Below are 19183 nucleotides of genomic sequence, written 5' to 3' on the forward strand. Positions count from 1 at the left end.
AATGTTTATTTTTGAGAGAGAGACAGAATGCTAGTGGGTTAGGTGCAGAGAGAGAGAGGGAGACAGAATCTAAAGCAGGCTGCAGGCTCCAGGCTCTGACCTCAGTACAGAGCCCAACGTGGGGCTCAAACTCACGAGCTGTGAGATCATGACCTGAGCTGAAGTTGGACGCTCAAACGACTGAGCCACCCAGGCGCCCCAAAGGTACTGACATATCAAACTCCTTCGAGCATTTTCTATGAAATATACCTAACCACATTCTTAAACCGTTTTCTTCTGGCATAATGTTAACTGTCACATTACCTGTGGAAAGGTAATGTAGAACATGACTTTGGAGGAGCCTAAGCTCTAAATGTGAAAGAATACATATAAAAAGACAGTACCCAAAACAGCAAATATATTTAGACCAAAATTTACAAACAAAATGTATAGTTACAAATAGATTCTAATGAAGATTTTACTTTAAAAAAATCTACCCACTAACACATTAAATATAAATGCATTTTAATCAGCAATGCAATTTTTAATAGACTTATGAAAACAATGGTCATAAAAATGGTCTTCTGTACAATTTTGTATGTATTAAGAAGAGCAAGATAGAAAGCTATGCAAAGATAAATCCAAATATCTCAGAGAAGAGTTTAGTCAGAGCAAACTGAAAATTTTTTAATGAAATAATAGCGTAACTGAAAATTATAGGAAGAGGAAGAACTTGACTCCTTAATTCATCACAGAACAGTATACACTTTTTTAAAAGACATTTTTTAGGGGATAGTGCTTTTGTGGTTTTAGCAATGTATCATATAAGGAGACAAAGTGAGTCATTGTTAGGTTGATAAACATCTCCATGTTAACTGTTTTTTAGTGGGATGGTATGGTTTTGCTCTAAAATAATTCCTACCACTCCAAGTAACTTCTTCATAAACATATGGTATATAAAATGAAAGCCATAAGAAAATTGGCTTTATTAATTGTCAGATCTAGTTTTTAATCTTTGGGTTAAAGTAACCAATCTATCCCTCCTATAAATACTTTCTCCATACTGTCAGTTACTTTGATGTTCTAAAATGGTGGCTTTCATTTAGGATGTTACCTCTTGTCATTTTATAGTTTTTTGTTTGAGGAGAAGAATTCATCAAAGTGGATATTCTGTAACTTTGTGGTTAACAAATTGGCTCAAGTCACATTTCTAGCTCAGAACTTTTTTCGTCACAGAGAATTATCTATCAAAATATTATCTTTGTGGCTGTAAAGTCATCTGTAGGCTACCTTTTGAATCTGATTTTTAGTACCATCTTGAGATTATGTTATAAAGAATGCAGAATATATACCTTTATATCTGGCTTTCTCAGAGTAAAGAGACAGCTTTAATTAAAGTTAATTTGCTTAATATTGGCCTGGAAATTTAAAAGATTCTATTTAACGTTAATTTAACTGTTTTGTAGCTATAAGCTCATAATTTTAATTCGTGTCTTTTCTGCTGTACTATTTCATTTGGATGTTGATACAAATACATAACCAAATATTGGAAAACTTCAAATCAACCTGCTACCAACCATGAACTCTAATATATGGGTATTTTTTATGACTATCACTTTTGATATATTAAAATCATTCAGTAACTGTTTTTGCACATTACATGAAAAATTAATTTTTAATATTTTATTGAAAGCATTAGGAAAGTCTTATTTTAAACACAGAAATAATCGGACTGTAACAATGCTGCATAGATAGTGGTATACAAGTTCCCTGACACTAAGTGACTTCTACCTAACAAAAACTTCAATTTTCAAGTCACCAGGTAGAAAATGGTAGAGGCATTATTTCCCCTCTCTGAGGCTGGAAAAATGGCTTCAATGGTGAGAAGTCACACTACTTAAAACAACAAAGATTAGATTATCCCCTAATTTAATTCCACTCCCCTCTTGTTATTTCTCAGATATGAAAATTTAGAATGTAAGAATTTTTGGAAGGGAATAGGAGGTAAATTACCTCTTAGGGGATACCCTGATCAGTGCCTGCTTTAATCAGACAAAACACTGAATTAAGTTTTAAAAATTACGACCACACCATTATGCATAACTAAAATTGCCAACATGAACACTTTTTTTTAACATAATACATTACATGTATACAAGAAAAAAAAATGACCTGTTTCCAATCCTTTGACTTTCAGTAGGAAAAAATGTCATCACTAATGGAAGATTTGAAAAACAATTTTTCATGACATAGCATTAACTCCACAGAGATCAGAATCATTTCTGAAGAATGAAAATAGCCTAAATCAGTGAGAAACTGCTAAATTTCTTTTAAATGTTTACTTTTTGAAAGGGAAGACAATTTATTTGGAGGAAATTTGTAGCTGGAAACATTGTTCATTAAAACACTGTTACCCTGAGAAAAACTCTTAAAATTGCCAGTGCTTTCGGAGCCCCCACGGTAGTGCAGGAAGGAGCAATTTGTAGGCATCTAGCTTCTTACAGTTACCTACATGAAGAATGTTTTGATCTTAAACAGTGATCTGGGCTTCACTGCTAAACTGGTAAGAGGCCACAAGCAAGACATCTGAATGTGGTAGACCCTAAGTACATTTGTGCACTCGTTTCTTCCTTTATTCTTTTTTAAGAGCTTGTAATTCTTAAATGGTCTTGGACCCAAGCCTACTGTTCACAAAAAAATAATCTTTTGTAAGCAAATTCAAAGTTTACTTATAACAGGAAACAAACTGTCTGGTCTACATTCTCTAACCTATGCCTAGAAAATAAGGCATTAGTAATTCTTCACTGGCCACTGCAGAGCATCGACAAGTGTTTTCTTTCTAATCGGAGGCATATGCAAACATTCCTCAAAGTGCATTGTTATTTTTAACATCTCTTATGCATGTACACAGCATCGGCATTTATGACTCCTTACATACTTTAGGATAAAATGCTTATTCCCAACATCTTACATACACCATAATTACTTGAGAAAAGACAAAGTGAAACAAGCTACAGAAGTAGCAAGATATTTTTCACAAATAAAAAAATAATATACAAAAAATGGCAAGTTAGTGATGACCGGTAGTATGAACTCTCAGTAATATTCCACGTTGGGTTCCAGATTAAGATTTGACAAGTTTGAAGCCTTGTCCTGTGTCCAGCACAGTAGGAAGAAACCAACTCATTTTTAATCTTTTCAAACACCGAAAACAAGTTTTGCAGATCCAAAACAGGTTCAGACCACACAACCAGTTGGCCAAATGCACTAGTGGATACGTGATACGAGGGAAGTGTAACATCCAGTGCTTGGCCACGTCACTGCCCGTTGGCAGGTGCAGAGTGTAGTCACTCCACCGTTTTGACACACCATACACCGCTTTCACAGTGCGTCCCTTTTCGGTCCAGCAGATGTTATTACTGGGGTTGCAGTTATATTCTACCCAGTCTTTTGTGAAGTCGCCCAGCTGTGGTGGGTCAGCTTCTTCAATATCGATGGTCTTTGTCATCTCGGCTCCTTGGACTGCAATGTACTGATCGTTGATTTTTCTCACTTCTTTCACCCAAGGGGTTGGATTCTCACTGTCTAACACGATAATGAGGCGAGAACAGAAGGAACCGTTCTTTTCTCTCCACCATTCTAAAAGTGTGTCGAGGCGCAGTATGTCTCCACCTGTGAACAAAAGAAAATTCAACAGAATAATAATTTCTGAAGGCTCCTCTTGGTATATTTTTTTTAAGTCCTTGAAATTAAATATGTAGGCAAAAAAAAAAAAAAATAGATGGAACTTCCTTTTAAAGTATCTTTTAGAGGAGTTTTTCTTTTTTTAAAAAAAAAGAAGTTTTACCTTTCAACTTCAGGTAAAAAAAAAAAAATCCTTATTACATTAAAAGAAGGGATATGTTATAATTAAGAAAATTGTTTTCTAAGGTTCAATTTAGTGAAAAAATTAAAATTTAGTGATAAAATTAATATTTAGTGATAAGAATTAAAAGCTAATCTTCTACATCAGGGGCAGCAAATTATGGCTCCTGGGCGAATTCAGTATGCCACCTGTGTGTGTATGGCCTGAGAGCTAAGAACGGATTTTACATTTTTACATGGTTAAAAATCAAAAGACAAAAGTTTGTGACAGTGCAAATCATAGGAGACTTAAATTTCATATTATTATTTCCATAAATAACATTCATTTACATTCTGTCTATGGCTGCTTTTGCTCTATAATGCCTGAGCTGAGCAGTTACAATAGGGACCTTGGGACCTACTAAGCCAAAAACACCTGGCCCTTTACAGAAAAAGTCTGTCGACCCTTGTTCTACATCACTGATAAATTAATGTTACCTTGCTGCGTATGTAGGCACCTACCTAAGGAAAAAGAAACGCTTTTCCTACCTGTACCAAGAGTGTGTTTAGAATGGATTTTTAAATTCATTTTATACCTGAAAAACAACACAGGATTTAAATATATATATGTACATACCCAGAAAGGTCTAAGCAAATTTGCCTTACAGCTAGTAGTTTTTACATTTGGTTCATTATACATAGGTTTTTTTGTTAATTTTGATTTTTAGATAGATTGCTCTAAAACACTATCTATCTTGACTATTTAATTTTTGGCATCTTCTTAAAGTTTTGTGCCCTAGGCAATTGCCATCCTCACTCACCCTACTCCTGGCTCTGTCTCAATGGTACATTAATATTAATACAATCATTCAAATTCCAGGAATTTATCCTAAGGAAAGGGCAGAAAGGGGGACAAAAATTACTTATAAAGATCTTCCTCTCACTGCTAAGACAGTGTAAAATCTGAAACAACCAGGGGAATGAAAATAAAGTCTGAGGGAGTTTTATAATAAAATGGTATTTATAGAAACATTTTAATAATGAGAAAATATGATACTAGGAGAAAAAGCATGACACGGAAGTCTATCTACAACAATAGCTGCAGTGGTTATTGCTGGGTGTTTGGATTTTAGGTGGTTTTTGTTACACTTTCCTGTATTTTCCACAATTTTCACATTACGTATATGTCACTTTTATGATTAGAAAAAAATGTTAACATGGTATAATTTACTAGCACAAGCTCCAACAACCTCAGATACGTATTTCTACCTAGAGCAACCATCCTCTTTGCGAAACTAACAAAACGACAACACTGGAGAGAGCGGGAATCCTTTAGAATTTGGACTCCATGAGTAATATGACCTCTGAAGCCAGGGCATAACAAATTCTTTTTTTTTTTTTTAATTTTTTTTTTAACGTTTATTTATTTTTGAGACAGAGAGAGACAGAGCATGAACAGGGGAGGGGCAGAGAGAGAGGGAGACACAGAATTGGAAGCAGGCTCCAGGCTCTAAGCCATCAGCCCAGAGCCCGACGCAGGGCACAAATTCTTTATGTATCATTAATACTCTTCTTTTCAGCCTGCTGTATCTTAGACTTCTGACAATGAAAAAGCTGTTTCATGAATTGATATCCTACTCCTGCTTATCATTTCAGAGACACTATTTCAATATATGCCCTCCACATATTACTAATGTGTTATTTCACAGAGAGCTCCAGAAGATACCTTTTATTATATGGTGAAATACTAACTTTTCATTATTGCCAGTTCTATTCAATTTCTCTAGAGATCAGGGAATGATACAGATTACAAGAGCTATTATACAAATTCCATCTGCCACAAAACATCATTGTCTAACTTGCCTTCTACAACTATTTCAATAAATATTCTAAAATGCACATTCTACACTAATTCTCTTATATACATGCTCTTTAGATATCAATAAGAGATTTAAAGGAGCATTAAAGCCTTTTCAATGAATATTTCTCTTCTGTTTTGTTTTTGCTCTACTCTCTCCTGTAAATAGGATCTATGTTGCATTTGGCTTTTGGCCCAGATGCAAAGTACTTACATTTATCTCAGCTAACAACCATCTAATGCGGTTAAAGTAATTGAGACTGTTTTTTTAAAGACTTTATTTATCGGTGATAAACTGCTTTACAGATTACCTACTTTTTTTTTTCCATTTATTTCTCTCTGGTCATTATATTAATTGTTTTTTACCCTCAAACAAAGAGGCAAAAATATCAGGTTCATATTATGAAACCCCATAAATGTAAGAAGACTACATATTCTAAGAAGCACTTTGAGTAAAGGTATGTGATATAAGGGCAAACACAAATTTTCTTTTTCAGAATGGTATTTAGTTCTGGACCTGCTCTTAACTTGCTAACTCAGGTAAAATCCAGTCATGATGTTTCCTATTTTACAGGTTTTTAGAAAGACAACTATTAATAAATTCTCAGGGCTTAAAGTTCTTTGTCACGTGGGGTGGAATGGATTAAAGCATTTTCCTCAGAGCAGGGGTGCTCAGTACTATTTTTGAGTACTATCTGCTTTTGAGTGCTATGTCTCTGGCAGCCCAGGGCAGGAACTGACTGAAAGGAAGGCTCTGCCTCTGCCCCTGGTTCGACCTGGTTACCTATGGGCTTGGTGCCTCAAGCTGAGAGAGTATAAAGTTGCCGAATTAGGGACGAACCTACACCTACCCCTCTTGGAGAAGGTAAAGCCATCTTAAGTGGTGCTTTCTCCATTGTGTTTTTCCACTTTTTACAATAATGTCTCCAACAAAGAAAGTTACACATACAAGAATAAATCTTGGCTAAGAAAGGAATTCTATAATGGTTAACTTACTGGTGACATAATTTAAAAAATATTATAAAGATACCATTCCAGAATGTAACTGCTAGACATTTAACTAAAATAAAGCCATACCATAGAGTTTTTAAGTCTTCATAAATTATTGCTAACACATAATGAATTTAAGAACACTGATGACTATGTTATTTATCTTGATGTCTATAATTTTTTCTATGAAAAGAAAAAGCTGATATAAATAGTGAACTGAACATCTAGAATTTATTTCTTTTTTTTTTTTTTTTTTTAATTTTTTTTTTTCACCGTTTTTTATTTTTTTATTTTTGGGACAGAGAGAGACAGAGCATGAACGGGGGAGGGGCAGAGAGAGAGGGAGACACAGAATCGGAAACGGGCTCCAGGCTCCGAGCCATCAGCCCAGAGCCTGATGCAGGGCTCGAACTCACGGACCGCGAGATCGTGACCTGGCTGAAGTCGGACGCTTAACCGACTGCGCCACCCAGGCGCCTCTAGAATTTATTTCTAAAGACATCTTTTAAAAGATACTTGAGGGGCACCTGGGTGGTTTAGTCAGTTGAAATCCGACTTTAGCTCAAGTCATGATCTCGTGGTCCATGAGTTCAAGCCCCACGTCAGGCTCTGTGCTGACAGCTCAGGGCCTGGAGCCTGCTTTGGGTTCTGTATCTCCCTCTCTCTCTGCCCCTCCCCCGCGACTGCTCTGTCTCTGTCTCTCTCTCTCTCTCAAAAATAAACATCAAAAAAAATTAAAAAATAAAAGATACTTGAAATAAATTTTAAAAGATTTAAGAGGAAAAATAGAAACTTTCTGAAAAAATGTTTTTACTAATAAATCCTTTATGTACACATACAAGCTTACTTTTTATATTACTTTTTTAAAATACTTAAAAATAAGGATACATGCATGACCACCAAAATTATGCCTTTTTCCTCATTTGATTTGGGAAGAGTTTATTATTATAAGCCTTGCAATAAGTTTTCAATAATCAATCTGTAGTTTTAACTCTGAAATTCTATTTCTGTCAAGATTTTTGAATTGAATAGAACTTTTTCTCCTGTGCTCTAAGGAAAGTACACAGAATGCTATACTTTCCCTAGAATTAAAATAGTCATAAAGGTTAAAAAGGGGTTTTCTACATTGAGTTCTAAAAAGTTAAAAGGTCAAGTAAAATACTGCACAAACTATATTCAACTAACTTTGATGTTGACTACCCTCTTCTACAGTATTTCAAAAATGGATGAACGATGCTAACAAAAATACGTACTTAACCAAAACATGCAATTTCTCTACCTTAATGGTTTTTGTCTCTGGCAGCACATGGTACAATGGGGAAAAACATATTTTATGGGCAAAGCAGGTCTGGATTTGAATCATAGTGCCCCCACTTACCAGTTGTATGACCAGAGATAGGTAACAACTTTAAGCTTTCATTTTATTCTTTGAAAAACGAAGTGACAGAGGTGACAGTACTTACCTCAAAGTATTTCAAGTAAAGATTAAATCTAACGTATATCAAGTACCAAGCATAGTAACTATGCTTCAAATGTGCCCAATAAATTTTGCCTTTACTCCTAGACAGCCATTAAGTTATTAAATATTTACTTGTAAAACTAAAAATTACAACAATACTTTTATGATAAAACCCTGGTTATAAATCTGGCATGAAATTAGTAAGACCATGATGGTTTAAAATCAGCTCTATTTTAAACCTTGAGTTTGTTCCCTTTCTTCTGGAGTTGTGTTGGGAGCTCTGCCTTTGTCCTTCCACAATACTTGTTTATGTAAGTCCTGCATCTGAACATCAGTTTCTACTTATGTTAGGTCTATTTTACTACTTTATTTTAAAAAAAATTTTTTTTGCTGTTTGTTTTTGAGAGAGTGAGAGAGAGAGAGAGAGAGAGAGAACGAGCAGGGGAGGAGCAGAGAGAGAGAGGGAGACACAGAAGCCAAAGCAAGCTCCAGGTTCCAAGCTGTCAGCACAGAGCCCAACGCGGGGCTCGAACCCACGAGCAGTGAGATCGTGACCTGAGCCGAAGTTGGACACCCAACCAACTGAGCCACCCAGGCGCCCCACTATTTTCCTATTTGTACATGTTCTTAGTATAAAACATCTATAATATTTATGAGAAAAAGCAGGATATAATTAAGTTCTAGAAGAACTATTTCTAACATAAAATAAGAAAATTACTCTTCTTCATGATTGATTCAATGATTTCATCCATCTATCAGTTACTTAAGGATCCCTAGTACACGCAAGGATCTGTGCTAGGTGCAAATAATTCATAAGACAAAGCCCATGACTTACATGCTCTCTAATCTAGTTAGAAAGCCCAATGAACAAATTTACATATAAAATAGATCTCATTTTACCCTTGGCAGGGAGATTTAGGATTACTCCCTCATTTTACAGATGTGAAAACTGAAACTGAGGGAAGTTAGGTAACTTGTCAAAAATAACACTGTTGTGGCAAAATCAGGGCCAGAACCAAGGTCTCCTGACCTAAGTGCTACTCCCACCATATCACATAGCCTGTTATTTAAAATCCTGGTGAGGGGTGCCTGGGTGGCGCAGTCGGTTAAGCGTCCGACTTCAGCCAGGTCACGATCTCGCGGTCCGTGAGTTCGAGCCCCGCGTCAGGCTCTGGGCTGATGGCTCGGAGCCTGGAGCCTGCTTCCGATTCTGTGTCTCCCTCTCTCTCTGCCCCTCCCCCGTTCATGCTCTGTCTCTCTCTGTCCCAAAAATAAATTAAAACGTTGAAAAAAAAAATTAAAAAAAAAATAAAAATAAAAATAAAATAAAATCCTGGTGAGCTTTCTAACATAAACAAAACTGGATGTGTGCAGAACTAACATTTAAAGACTTGGAAATCAATTTCCATAACATTTAAAGACTTAGAACTACTAGTCAAGTTAATCAGCTTCTGAAAAATGTAACTGTATTTAATAATTCTGAAAATACGTTAAAGGGAAACTGACAATAAGTCTCAGATTAAGCAGATCTTTTTTCTCCTAATCAATACAAGACATAATTCTCAAATCCTTTATAGAGATTATTAATATTATGCTAAACAGGTATGCTAAAGAAAAAAAAAGTTCTATGTATACTTAGTAAACTGTGAAGTAGAAAATGAAGAATTTTGGAAATTTAATGTTTGAGTGTGAAGGGTATATTTCCACAAATAGGTCTATCTTCCTAAAAGTGAAATTGCCAGAGGTGCATTTACCTGCAAGAGCCCACTCTCCTGTGCTGTGGGTATGCCCACTGTAATACAAAACATATGTATCATGTCTAGGTCCATCCACAGTCCGAAGTTCAAGGAAAGCTTTCAGTTTGGAATGAAGAGTATCAAAGGACAGTCCACTTGTGGAATAGTCACATCCATAGGTCTCAATCATATGATATGCAAAAAATCTTTGGATAGCATTGAGCATGCCAGTAGACCTCAAATTTAACTCCTGTACATGTTCTGGTGGAAGAAGTGTTGGCTGACCATCAGGACTGAAGGAAAAAAAAAAAAAAAAAGATGATTTTGGTGTTTAAAGAATGTTCATTCTATATTACATTCTTATTCTTCATTTATAATTAAGAATCGTAATAGTTGCTGATAACTTTTTTAGTTTAGTTATCATCTTTTCTAAAGTTCCTACAGTGCTAAGAATTAAGCTTGAACATCAAAGGCTAGTTTCTAAAAGTTACATTTTTAACGATTAAAATAATCACCAAACTGAAAGCTAGGAAAAGATATCCAAATGTTGACAATACTATTCTTTGTTCTATAGTCATATCCTTTTCCCAAATGACTGATAATTGAATAAGACTTTCTAAAAGTAAGATTATATTGATTTTACCCTGTGTTTTAAGAACACCCACATGGGAACTATAACGAAAGAACTTTTTTCCTTGAGAAAAAAATTTTAACAAAGTAAGGAAGCAATATGTTTTTTATTTCTATATTGAAAAAAGACACAGTCTTTATAAAATGCATTCAAGTTCTACTAACTTAAGGAACATGAATGACAGAAGAAAGTATCTGTTAGTAAATGGCATTTTAAAACAATTATTAAAATTTCGGTCCATTGCCTTATACTACTGAACACTAACTAAAGACAGATCTGATCCTAGAACAAACATAAAATGGTACTCTAGTAAAGATGATAAACCAAGTCTTAAGGCTACAAGAATCAAAATAATATCAATATTGAAGTGGAAAAAAAAAATCATCACTCCCATCCAGAAAAGGAATTTAAGTAATTTTGAAAACTTTACATTTTGCTGCAGGTATTATCAATAATATTCAAATAACACTAGTTTTCATTAAAATAATAAGGCATTTTGTTCTTATTTTGTATTTGTAACACTTAGCAATCAAAAAGTAAAAGAATAAGCAACACATTAACAAAAATTAGAATAAAAATCTGTGCAAATTACTACTTCCACATATTCTCTCTGCTGAGCTGTCACTTCTTTATGGGACCCTTTTAAATCTATTTCTTTTACTTCTCAAAGAATTTGCAATTTTTTTTTTAATGTTTATTTTTGAGACAGAGAGAGACAGAGCATGAGCGGGGGAGGGGCAGAGAGAGAGGGAGACACAGAATCCGAAGCAGGCTCCAGGCTCTGAGCTGTCAGCACAGAGCCCGACGCGGGGCTCGAACTCACAGACCGTGAGATCATGACCTGAGCCGAAGTCGGAAGCTCAACCAACTGAGCCACCCAGGCGCCCCAAGAATTTGCAATTTTATAAAGCCTTTAACATGGAGGAAAATGTTTACTACAAATAGTCTATTTTTGGTTTTTATGTCAAATATTTGAAATCAATTTTTTATTTCAAGTCTTCCCCCTACCCCACCCTAAAAGCCACCATGGAAAGTATGAAGAATACTTGGTGGTCAAAACACATCAACAGCAAAGAGGGGTGCCTGGTTAAGAGTCTGACTCTTGATATGGGCGCAGGTCATGATCTTACTGGTTTGTGAGATTGAGCTCCAGGTCAGGCTCTGTGCTGACAGCACAGGACCTGCTTGGGATTCTCTCCCGCTCTCTCTACCCATCCCCTCCTTGCACACACACTCACACTCTGTCTCTCAAAACAAATAAATAACATTAAAAAAAAAAGCAAAGAACTATTTTTTTCTATTTCCAAGGTACTTAACTATGAAAAATATTTTAATGTAGCAATTTTTACAGATTAAACCAATTTGCTACACATTTAGGGACAAGAATTATGTTTGGAATAAAACTACAATCAAGTATGTTTAAAAAAATTTTTTAATGCTTACTTATTTTTGAGAGAGAAAGAGAGAGAGCATGTGCATGCAGGGACAGACACAGAGGGAGACACAGAATCCAAAGCAGGCTCCACACTCAGAGCTGTCAGCACAGAGCCTGGCGTGGGGATTGAACTCACGGATCGTGAGATCATGACTTGAGCCAAAATCAGACGCTCAACTGACTGAGCCACTGAGGCACCCCTCAAAGAAATATGTTTAACTTCATTGCCAATTTCCTGAATTCCTGGTATTTGTATGCCAGTTTCCAACGGGCATACTGTTTCTGCATTCATATTCTCATTAGCTCTTCATAGCATTCCTCTAAGATGGGAAGAATAGGTATTACTGTTTGCATTTTAGATAAGGACACTGAAGTTCAGAGAAGTTGTGATTTGCCTAGGGTAACACAGAACTAGAATTTAGGGCTCTCAGGTCCCGTATACATCTATTAAATTTCACCATGTTGTTTCACAGGACATTTTCCTAAACAAGAAAGGGTAGGACCTTTTCTAAAGAAAGGGTAGGACCTTTTCTTAGAACAATCATATCTTCTCATTTTTAGCTCAAATATAAGCTAATCACATTTATAAAAAAATTTTTTTTAACTGGACCCTGAAGATTATATCATTACCAAGAATAAATACAAGTTTTTAAACATTTGGGGTAAATTAAAAAGAACTGCAAGAGTATTATATTTTGAAAATATTACACATTTGAAAAAATGAGCTATCACATTTTATATTCATATTCATACAAATATTAGGAAAATTATACTAGATTACTATACCTGCAGAAGTTGGTAGGAATCACAATAGCATATCCGACAGATGTTCCTCCTAAACAGTTACCTAATTCATGGAAGAGTCCATGAGCCATGGATTCCAATGGTAAAACTATCAGAAACATGCTCAGGAAGATTCCATTTGTTGTCTAAAAGAAATTTAAAACAGCATGTTTATACAGTGTGTGACTGCACTTATGTGTGTGCATATGTACATATATTTATATACATGCATATTTATATATTTTCCCTATTTCCAAATAAGATTAAAAGAATAATCAATAGCCTAAAAACAGTTAGAAGTTGAAGCAGAGAAGTATATATGGATGAGCAATGAAACCTAAATTAATCTTGAAGCTTCCTGGAAGTTGTGGCAAAGCAAATATGGCACATCATATTTTTTTAATTTGTCAGGTAATATCCCACCCAAACTAAAAAAGAGAACACAAATGTAACCTTCTTGATATGACACAAAAAGCCAGAAAACAAATCCCTTCCTGTTAAAAACCACATGCTCTTAGTCACTTTTCAAATAACATATTCAAGCATTGGTGGTAGTGCTGAGCATAGCTGCCTTTCAAATAATATACTCCATTACTTTATCAGAAAAGTTACTTTAGAAAGGGCTTGTTTTTCCTGTGAAAAGTTCAAAATTAAGTGAGTAAAATCTTACAGAAAACTTAAGATTCTAAAGCTATCAAAATGAACCCCATTCTTATATTTAAACTTTTTAAGTTTTCCTTTTAAAAGCTCTAGACTGTAAATACAAAACTGTAAAAAAAAAGTGTAATATATATTAAAAATATATTCATATATATTACGTATGTTATAAATATGCATATACATAATATGTCATATATAAAGGGTATTTAAGCATCCTAAAAGCCGAAGAGAAAAAGGCAGGCAGTAAGAAATATTAAAAAGAGGAGGCAAGATTGGGTAGTCACTGATATAAAAAATAAACAAATAAATAAAGGACCCATTTAAGTGAAAAGAAAATGGAAGGATGACAGTCACTGGGTCCTGATCTACAGCTTTACAACACTGATATTATTCCACATTCTTTCTGTGTTGCTGCTGGACATATTATATACGGTTCTGTGCTTCTGTGCATGAACACACATTTTTCTAATGCTAACAGATGATTGATTCCATCAGAATTTTAATAAAAAAATAGGTGATTCCCATAATCGAAAAACAGATATAATACCCTATTTTTGGTACATTGTGTGTTCTCAATTACATAAAATATAGTACATGCTCAATTTAGAAACATTAGAAAACACAAATAAGTAAAAGGATAAGTGATTAAAATCATTGCAAATACTGTCCTCTACACATGCTTTTTAAAATATTATCGGACTTCACACAATATATATATTCATTTTTTTTACCAACGTAGGATAATATTCTGTAAACTTTCTAATATATTGTAAGCCTATTAATAAATTCTACATCATGTGTAAAGAAGAAATGGCATTACTATCATATGTATAAAATTTTAATTAGCTGAATCCCTATTGCTAGATTCCTTTTAATTTTCTATTGTAATAAAACCAGAATAAGTATTGAGTTCTCTGATTATTATTTTAAATCCCTTTGATAATTTAAGTTTCATCTTCGGTGAAGTGTTAACTATTTTGCCCCTTTTTCCATGGGACTGCCTTTTTATTATTTACAGATTTGTTTTGCTCTCAGTATGTTTTAGGTAAGACTTTTTTGGGATATATGGCAAATGCCTTTCTCCTCCCCTTAATGCTGTTTTTTGCTTAGCATGTTTTTAATTGTAATGTCATTTTGTGTAAGTTAAATCTTTCTCCACCCAAAGGTCAAGAAGATTATTTTACATTACCCTTTAATGGCTTTATTATCTTGACCTTTGCATTTTTTGGCCTGTAATCCAAATGTAATTGATTTTTGTTTGATTATAATCAACTTCACTTTTTTCTAACTGTACACTGAATTACCCAAAAAATCTCAACCATTTCACATTATTCTACAGTGATGTTTCTATCATAAATCAAGTATTCTGGGATTTGTTTTTGTACTCTTTTCTGTTCCACTGGTCTTTTTGTCCTTTCAAATATTTCCTTTGGCCTTTATTTCCTCCTTTCTTTTGGGACTCCAATAAAATAGAGACCTTCTCATTGTATCCTTTTTTGAGACTTACTCCTCTGTGTGTTCCCTATTTTTCTTTTGTGCTCCTTCTTGCATAGCTTCTTCTGAAATGTATCTTTGAATTCACTAATGCTCACTTCAGCTTTATCTAACGTTAGTCTTGCGCAATGAATTAATTTCAGGTATTTTTAGGATTCTAAAACTTGCTATTTTTAAGTCTGCCTTGTCACTATTTTATAGTTTCCAACTTTATGTACTATCTTTGCTTTTTCCAGCTTTGTAAATATGATGGTTTTCTGTGTTTGAGAATTCCATGATCACAAGACTTTTTGGTCATCTGTCTGTTGGTCCTGCTGTTTCTTGCTCTTGATACCATGTGTGTGTGTCCCTGGTTATATTTCTGAGCAGGACACTGTATGCAAAAATACACACACATATATTTCAGGCCTAGAATAATCCACTTTCTCCAAGAGGATTTTTGTTGGTTCCTTCCAGGGAGCTGGGGCTATTACAACTACGTATCTTAATCCAGATTGGACCACTTAATCCAGGTCCCATCACTAACAGAACACAAGGTCAGGATACAAATTCATGAGCACCCTGTAATGTACACAGCTTCACGCTTTTCCTTCAGTGTGTCATCTTAAAATGGGAGGTAATTTACCAGAGACCCCACCTCTGAAGTTCTAGACTGACTTGCTCCTCTTGATGGAAATAGAAGTGCAGTTCAGATTTAAACTTTCCTCCACTAACATGTCCACAGGGCCCAGTGTTGAGTATTACTATCCCAGAAGGTATGACGTGTATTTTCATTTATTCAAGTCTTCTTTCAAAACCTTCACTGGAGTTTTCTATTTCTTTGTAAAAATGTCATAAGTTTCTTTTAAATCTATTTCTAGGCGTTTTATGTTTATTGTTCTTTTTTTAAGCCTATTTATCAATTTAGAGGGAGAGCACTTATGAGCAAGGGGGAGAGGCAGAGAGAGGCAGAGAGAATCCCAAGCAGGCTCTGTGTTGTCAGTGCAGAGCCCCACATGGGGCTTGAACCCACAAACTGTGAGATAATGACCTGAGCCAAAACCAAGAGTCAGATGCTTACCCAACTGAGCCACTCAGGCACCACATGTTTGTTGTTCTATGAGTGGAATGATTTCTATTGCATTTTCTGATTACTGACTTCTAGGATATTGATTGTTTTTTTATATTTACATGTTATTATTTGCTACCTGAATAGTATTAAACATATATATTCTCACTATACACCATTTATTTCTTCTTATAGTACTTATATTATACAATTCCAAGAGAATTTACACAGTTTTTATACTGGCTAGGTTAATGATAACTCTATCAACCAAATCAACCTTTTATGAGAGAGTTTACAATGTTAAAGATGCAGTACAATTCTCACAACTATTACTACAGCATTTTCACCTGATTTTTCAGTTTGCTCTTCGGTTTGCCGGGTAGTCATCTTATCTACAAATACTAATAATTTCATTTCTTTCTTATTTTCCAAACATTTACTGCATATGTTGCTCCGGTATAACAAAAAATCTTTTGTGTACAGGGGTTTAATTGATCAAAGGATTACTTCTACATTTTGTCAGCCATTCATATAAAAGAATTACTAAATAACATGACCAATATATGACAACTTTATTATTTCTACCTTTAACTTTATGTAACTCGTACTTTTCTGATCAAGATGGTAATATAAGAAACTAATTCACTATGTTACCATTTATAGCAAGGGTCATAAACACCTTCAGGATTATGTGAAGCAGCTGTGATAAATAGTGGTAAAGATTCTAAAGGAAAGTGCATTGCTGCCTAAAGGCATACATTTTCTTTTTTTTAGAGGCATTTAAAAAATTTATTAAAATATAATTGACCTACAGTGTTATATTAGTTTCAGGTGTACAACACTGTGGTTTGACAATTCTATACATTATTCAGTGCTCACCAGAGTAAGTGTAGTCACCATCTATCACCATACATTTTCACAATATTATTTATATTCTCCGTGCTATACTTTTCATCTCTGTGACTTACTTATTTTATAACTGGAAGTTTGTACCTTTTAATCCCTTTCATCCATTTTGCCCATACCCCCACCATTCACTTGCCCTGTGGCAACTACCAATTTTTTCTCTATATTTAAGAGTCTTGTAGTTTTGTTGATTTGTTTAGATTCCACATGTAAGTGAAATCATACGGTATTTGTCTCACTTATTTAAGGCACATATTAAAAGATGTTCTGGCTTGGGGCGCCTGGGTGGCTCAGTCAGTTGTCTGACTTCAGCTCAGGTCACGATCTCATGGGTCATGGGTTTGAGCACCACATCCAGCTTTGTGCTGGCAATACAGAGCCTGCTTTAGATTCTGTCTGTCTCTCTCTCGCTTTAGATTCTGTCTGTCTCTCTCTCTCTGCTTCTTCCCCACTAGTTTTCTCTCAAAAATAAACATTAAAAAAAATCTTAAAAAAAAGATCTTCTGGCCAAATAAAACTGGTCTACTCAAAATTCTTGCAGGTATGTTGATTTATTTATTTTACTATACAGACATAATTAAAGGATTTAAAAAAGAGAATTAGAAAAAAATATCACCCTCTTAAAAAAAATTTCCTATACATTTTTCCTAAAATCAGGATAGATTTTAGAAGGATGAGAAGTTCAGGTGTGTAAGCAGCCTTTTTGTACTAAGTTACTAGGAAATTTCAGGACATACAGAAATACATATTAAAGATAATTCATAAATAAGGGATTTGATATTCTAGAGTTGGGAACTAAACTTTGACACTGCAAATTGTAAGAGAATGTTATACCATCAAAAAATGTTAACTTGGGGCACCTGGGTGGCTCTGCTGGTTAAGCTCTTAAGTCCAACTCTTGATTTTGGCTTAGGTCATGATGTCATGGTTCCTGAGATAGGGTCCCATGTCAGGCTTAAGATTCTCTCTCTCCCTCTCCCTTTCCCCCTCCCTGGCTTGCAGGAGCTCTCTCTCTCTCTCTCTAAAAAAAAAAAAAAAGAAAAAAAGAAAAAAATTGTTCAATTCTCATTTTGTTTAATCAAAACATTTTTCTTTAGTTAAGGCTACTTATTAACCTTCTATCTCCGCATCTTTCCTATTTCCTACAGTGAAAAGAATGGAAATTTCCATTTCCGAAAGCTGACCGAGAAATATTTAAGTTTGGCCTTATTTATCAAATCTTGTCAAGGGTAGAGACTACCCTTTGTTTAAATATTCATGTGTATACAATACCAATGGTTATCACTGACTTCTTTTGAATTACCTTAAAGAATTTTATAAATCTAAGATTTTTATTGTGAAATTAAAATATAGTTTTACCGTTAGAAAAAAGCATTGCATTGAACAGTTTATAATTTAACAATGAACTACAGTAATGATAAACTTCAATTGCCAGTCTGTGTATACCTTAAGTAGGAAGCCTTATTAAATAATTTAAAATTCCAATTAAAATGTTAACTGATAGTGATGTTATTCAACACTCTCATGTCAGTTATACAACACTGATAATATTTAATATAATAGAGCTAAATAAGCAGATATTTAGAGGTTTACTGATCACAGATGGTTTGCATACAACAGATGATCTGTTTTTATAATCTTAGAAAACTGGTAATTTTATATTGTCTTTAATTTTTAAAAGTCAAATTTGACAAAAAAATCATTAAACATTTTTATTAGGTTATTTTGAGTAAGCAAGCTTAGAAAAAAACAGTATTAAATATACTATCAAGATAACATACACAAATAAAAGTGAGCAGTTTGGCAACACAAAAATATTAGCAGTCTTCACAGATGGCAAATATGTCCAAGGGGAGAAAAAATATATTTAGGATGTTTTAGCCACGTGCCATTTTCAGAAAGCTTCAATTTTACTGGCATGCAAACGTTTACAGCTTCAACCTAAAAGGCATTTGTGACTCTTGGTATATTCTTATATTTTAAACAACTCCCTGTAATAAATATGATCAACTTACCCAATCAAAACTTTTAAGTGTAGGTACTTTTCAGGCTTTGTTTCTCCGAATCACCCTATGGACACTATCAAACTATAGGACATGATTCAAATTTTAAAGCAGATAGAATCTGAACATACTAGCAGACCAATAAACTGTAAGTAATATCCTTTGTATAAAAATAGTAACTAGCTATTCTCTATTCAGCTAGGCTTTCAAGTCATGGTCAAAATATTCAACCATTTCATATCATAAAATTTCTCAGATAATAGGAACCAAATCTCTTTATGCAGTATACAGATATCAATGTTGGAATTTCATTTTTAAAAATATGGCATTTACATAAGAGATAAAATTAACGTTCAGA

At 34.3% G+C, this 19183-nt stretch overlaps 1 protein-coding gene across 1 annotated transcript in view; it reads right to left on the reverse strand.

Annotated features, from left to right (window-relative positions):
- Positions 1 to 502: 502 nt before the first annotated feature.
- The window catches only part of TMEM168 (transmembrane protein 168), a 32454-nt gene continuing 13773 nt past the window's right edge, over positions 503 to 19183 (reverse strand). Inside the window, exons 3-5 of the mRNA XM_049641709.1 lie at positions 12718 to 12860; positions 9884 to 10158; positions 503 to 3651 (exon numbers count right to left, since the gene is read on the reverse strand). Coding sequence (XP_049497666.1) covers positions 3104 to 3651; positions 9884 to 10158; positions 12718 to 12860 — 966 coding nt within the window. The 3' untranslated portion in view covers positions 503 to 3103. The remainder of the gene's footprint in view (positions 3652 to 9883; positions 10159 to 12717; positions 12861 to 19183) is intronic.

The sequence above is a fragment of the Panthera uncia genome, chromosome A2 (assembly GCF_023721935.1).
Source record: "Panthera uncia isolate 11264 chromosome A2, Puncia_PCG_1.0, whole genome shotgun sequence".
Lineage (NCBI taxonomy): Eukaryota > Metazoa > Chordata > Mammalia > Carnivora > Felidae > Panthera > Panthera uncia.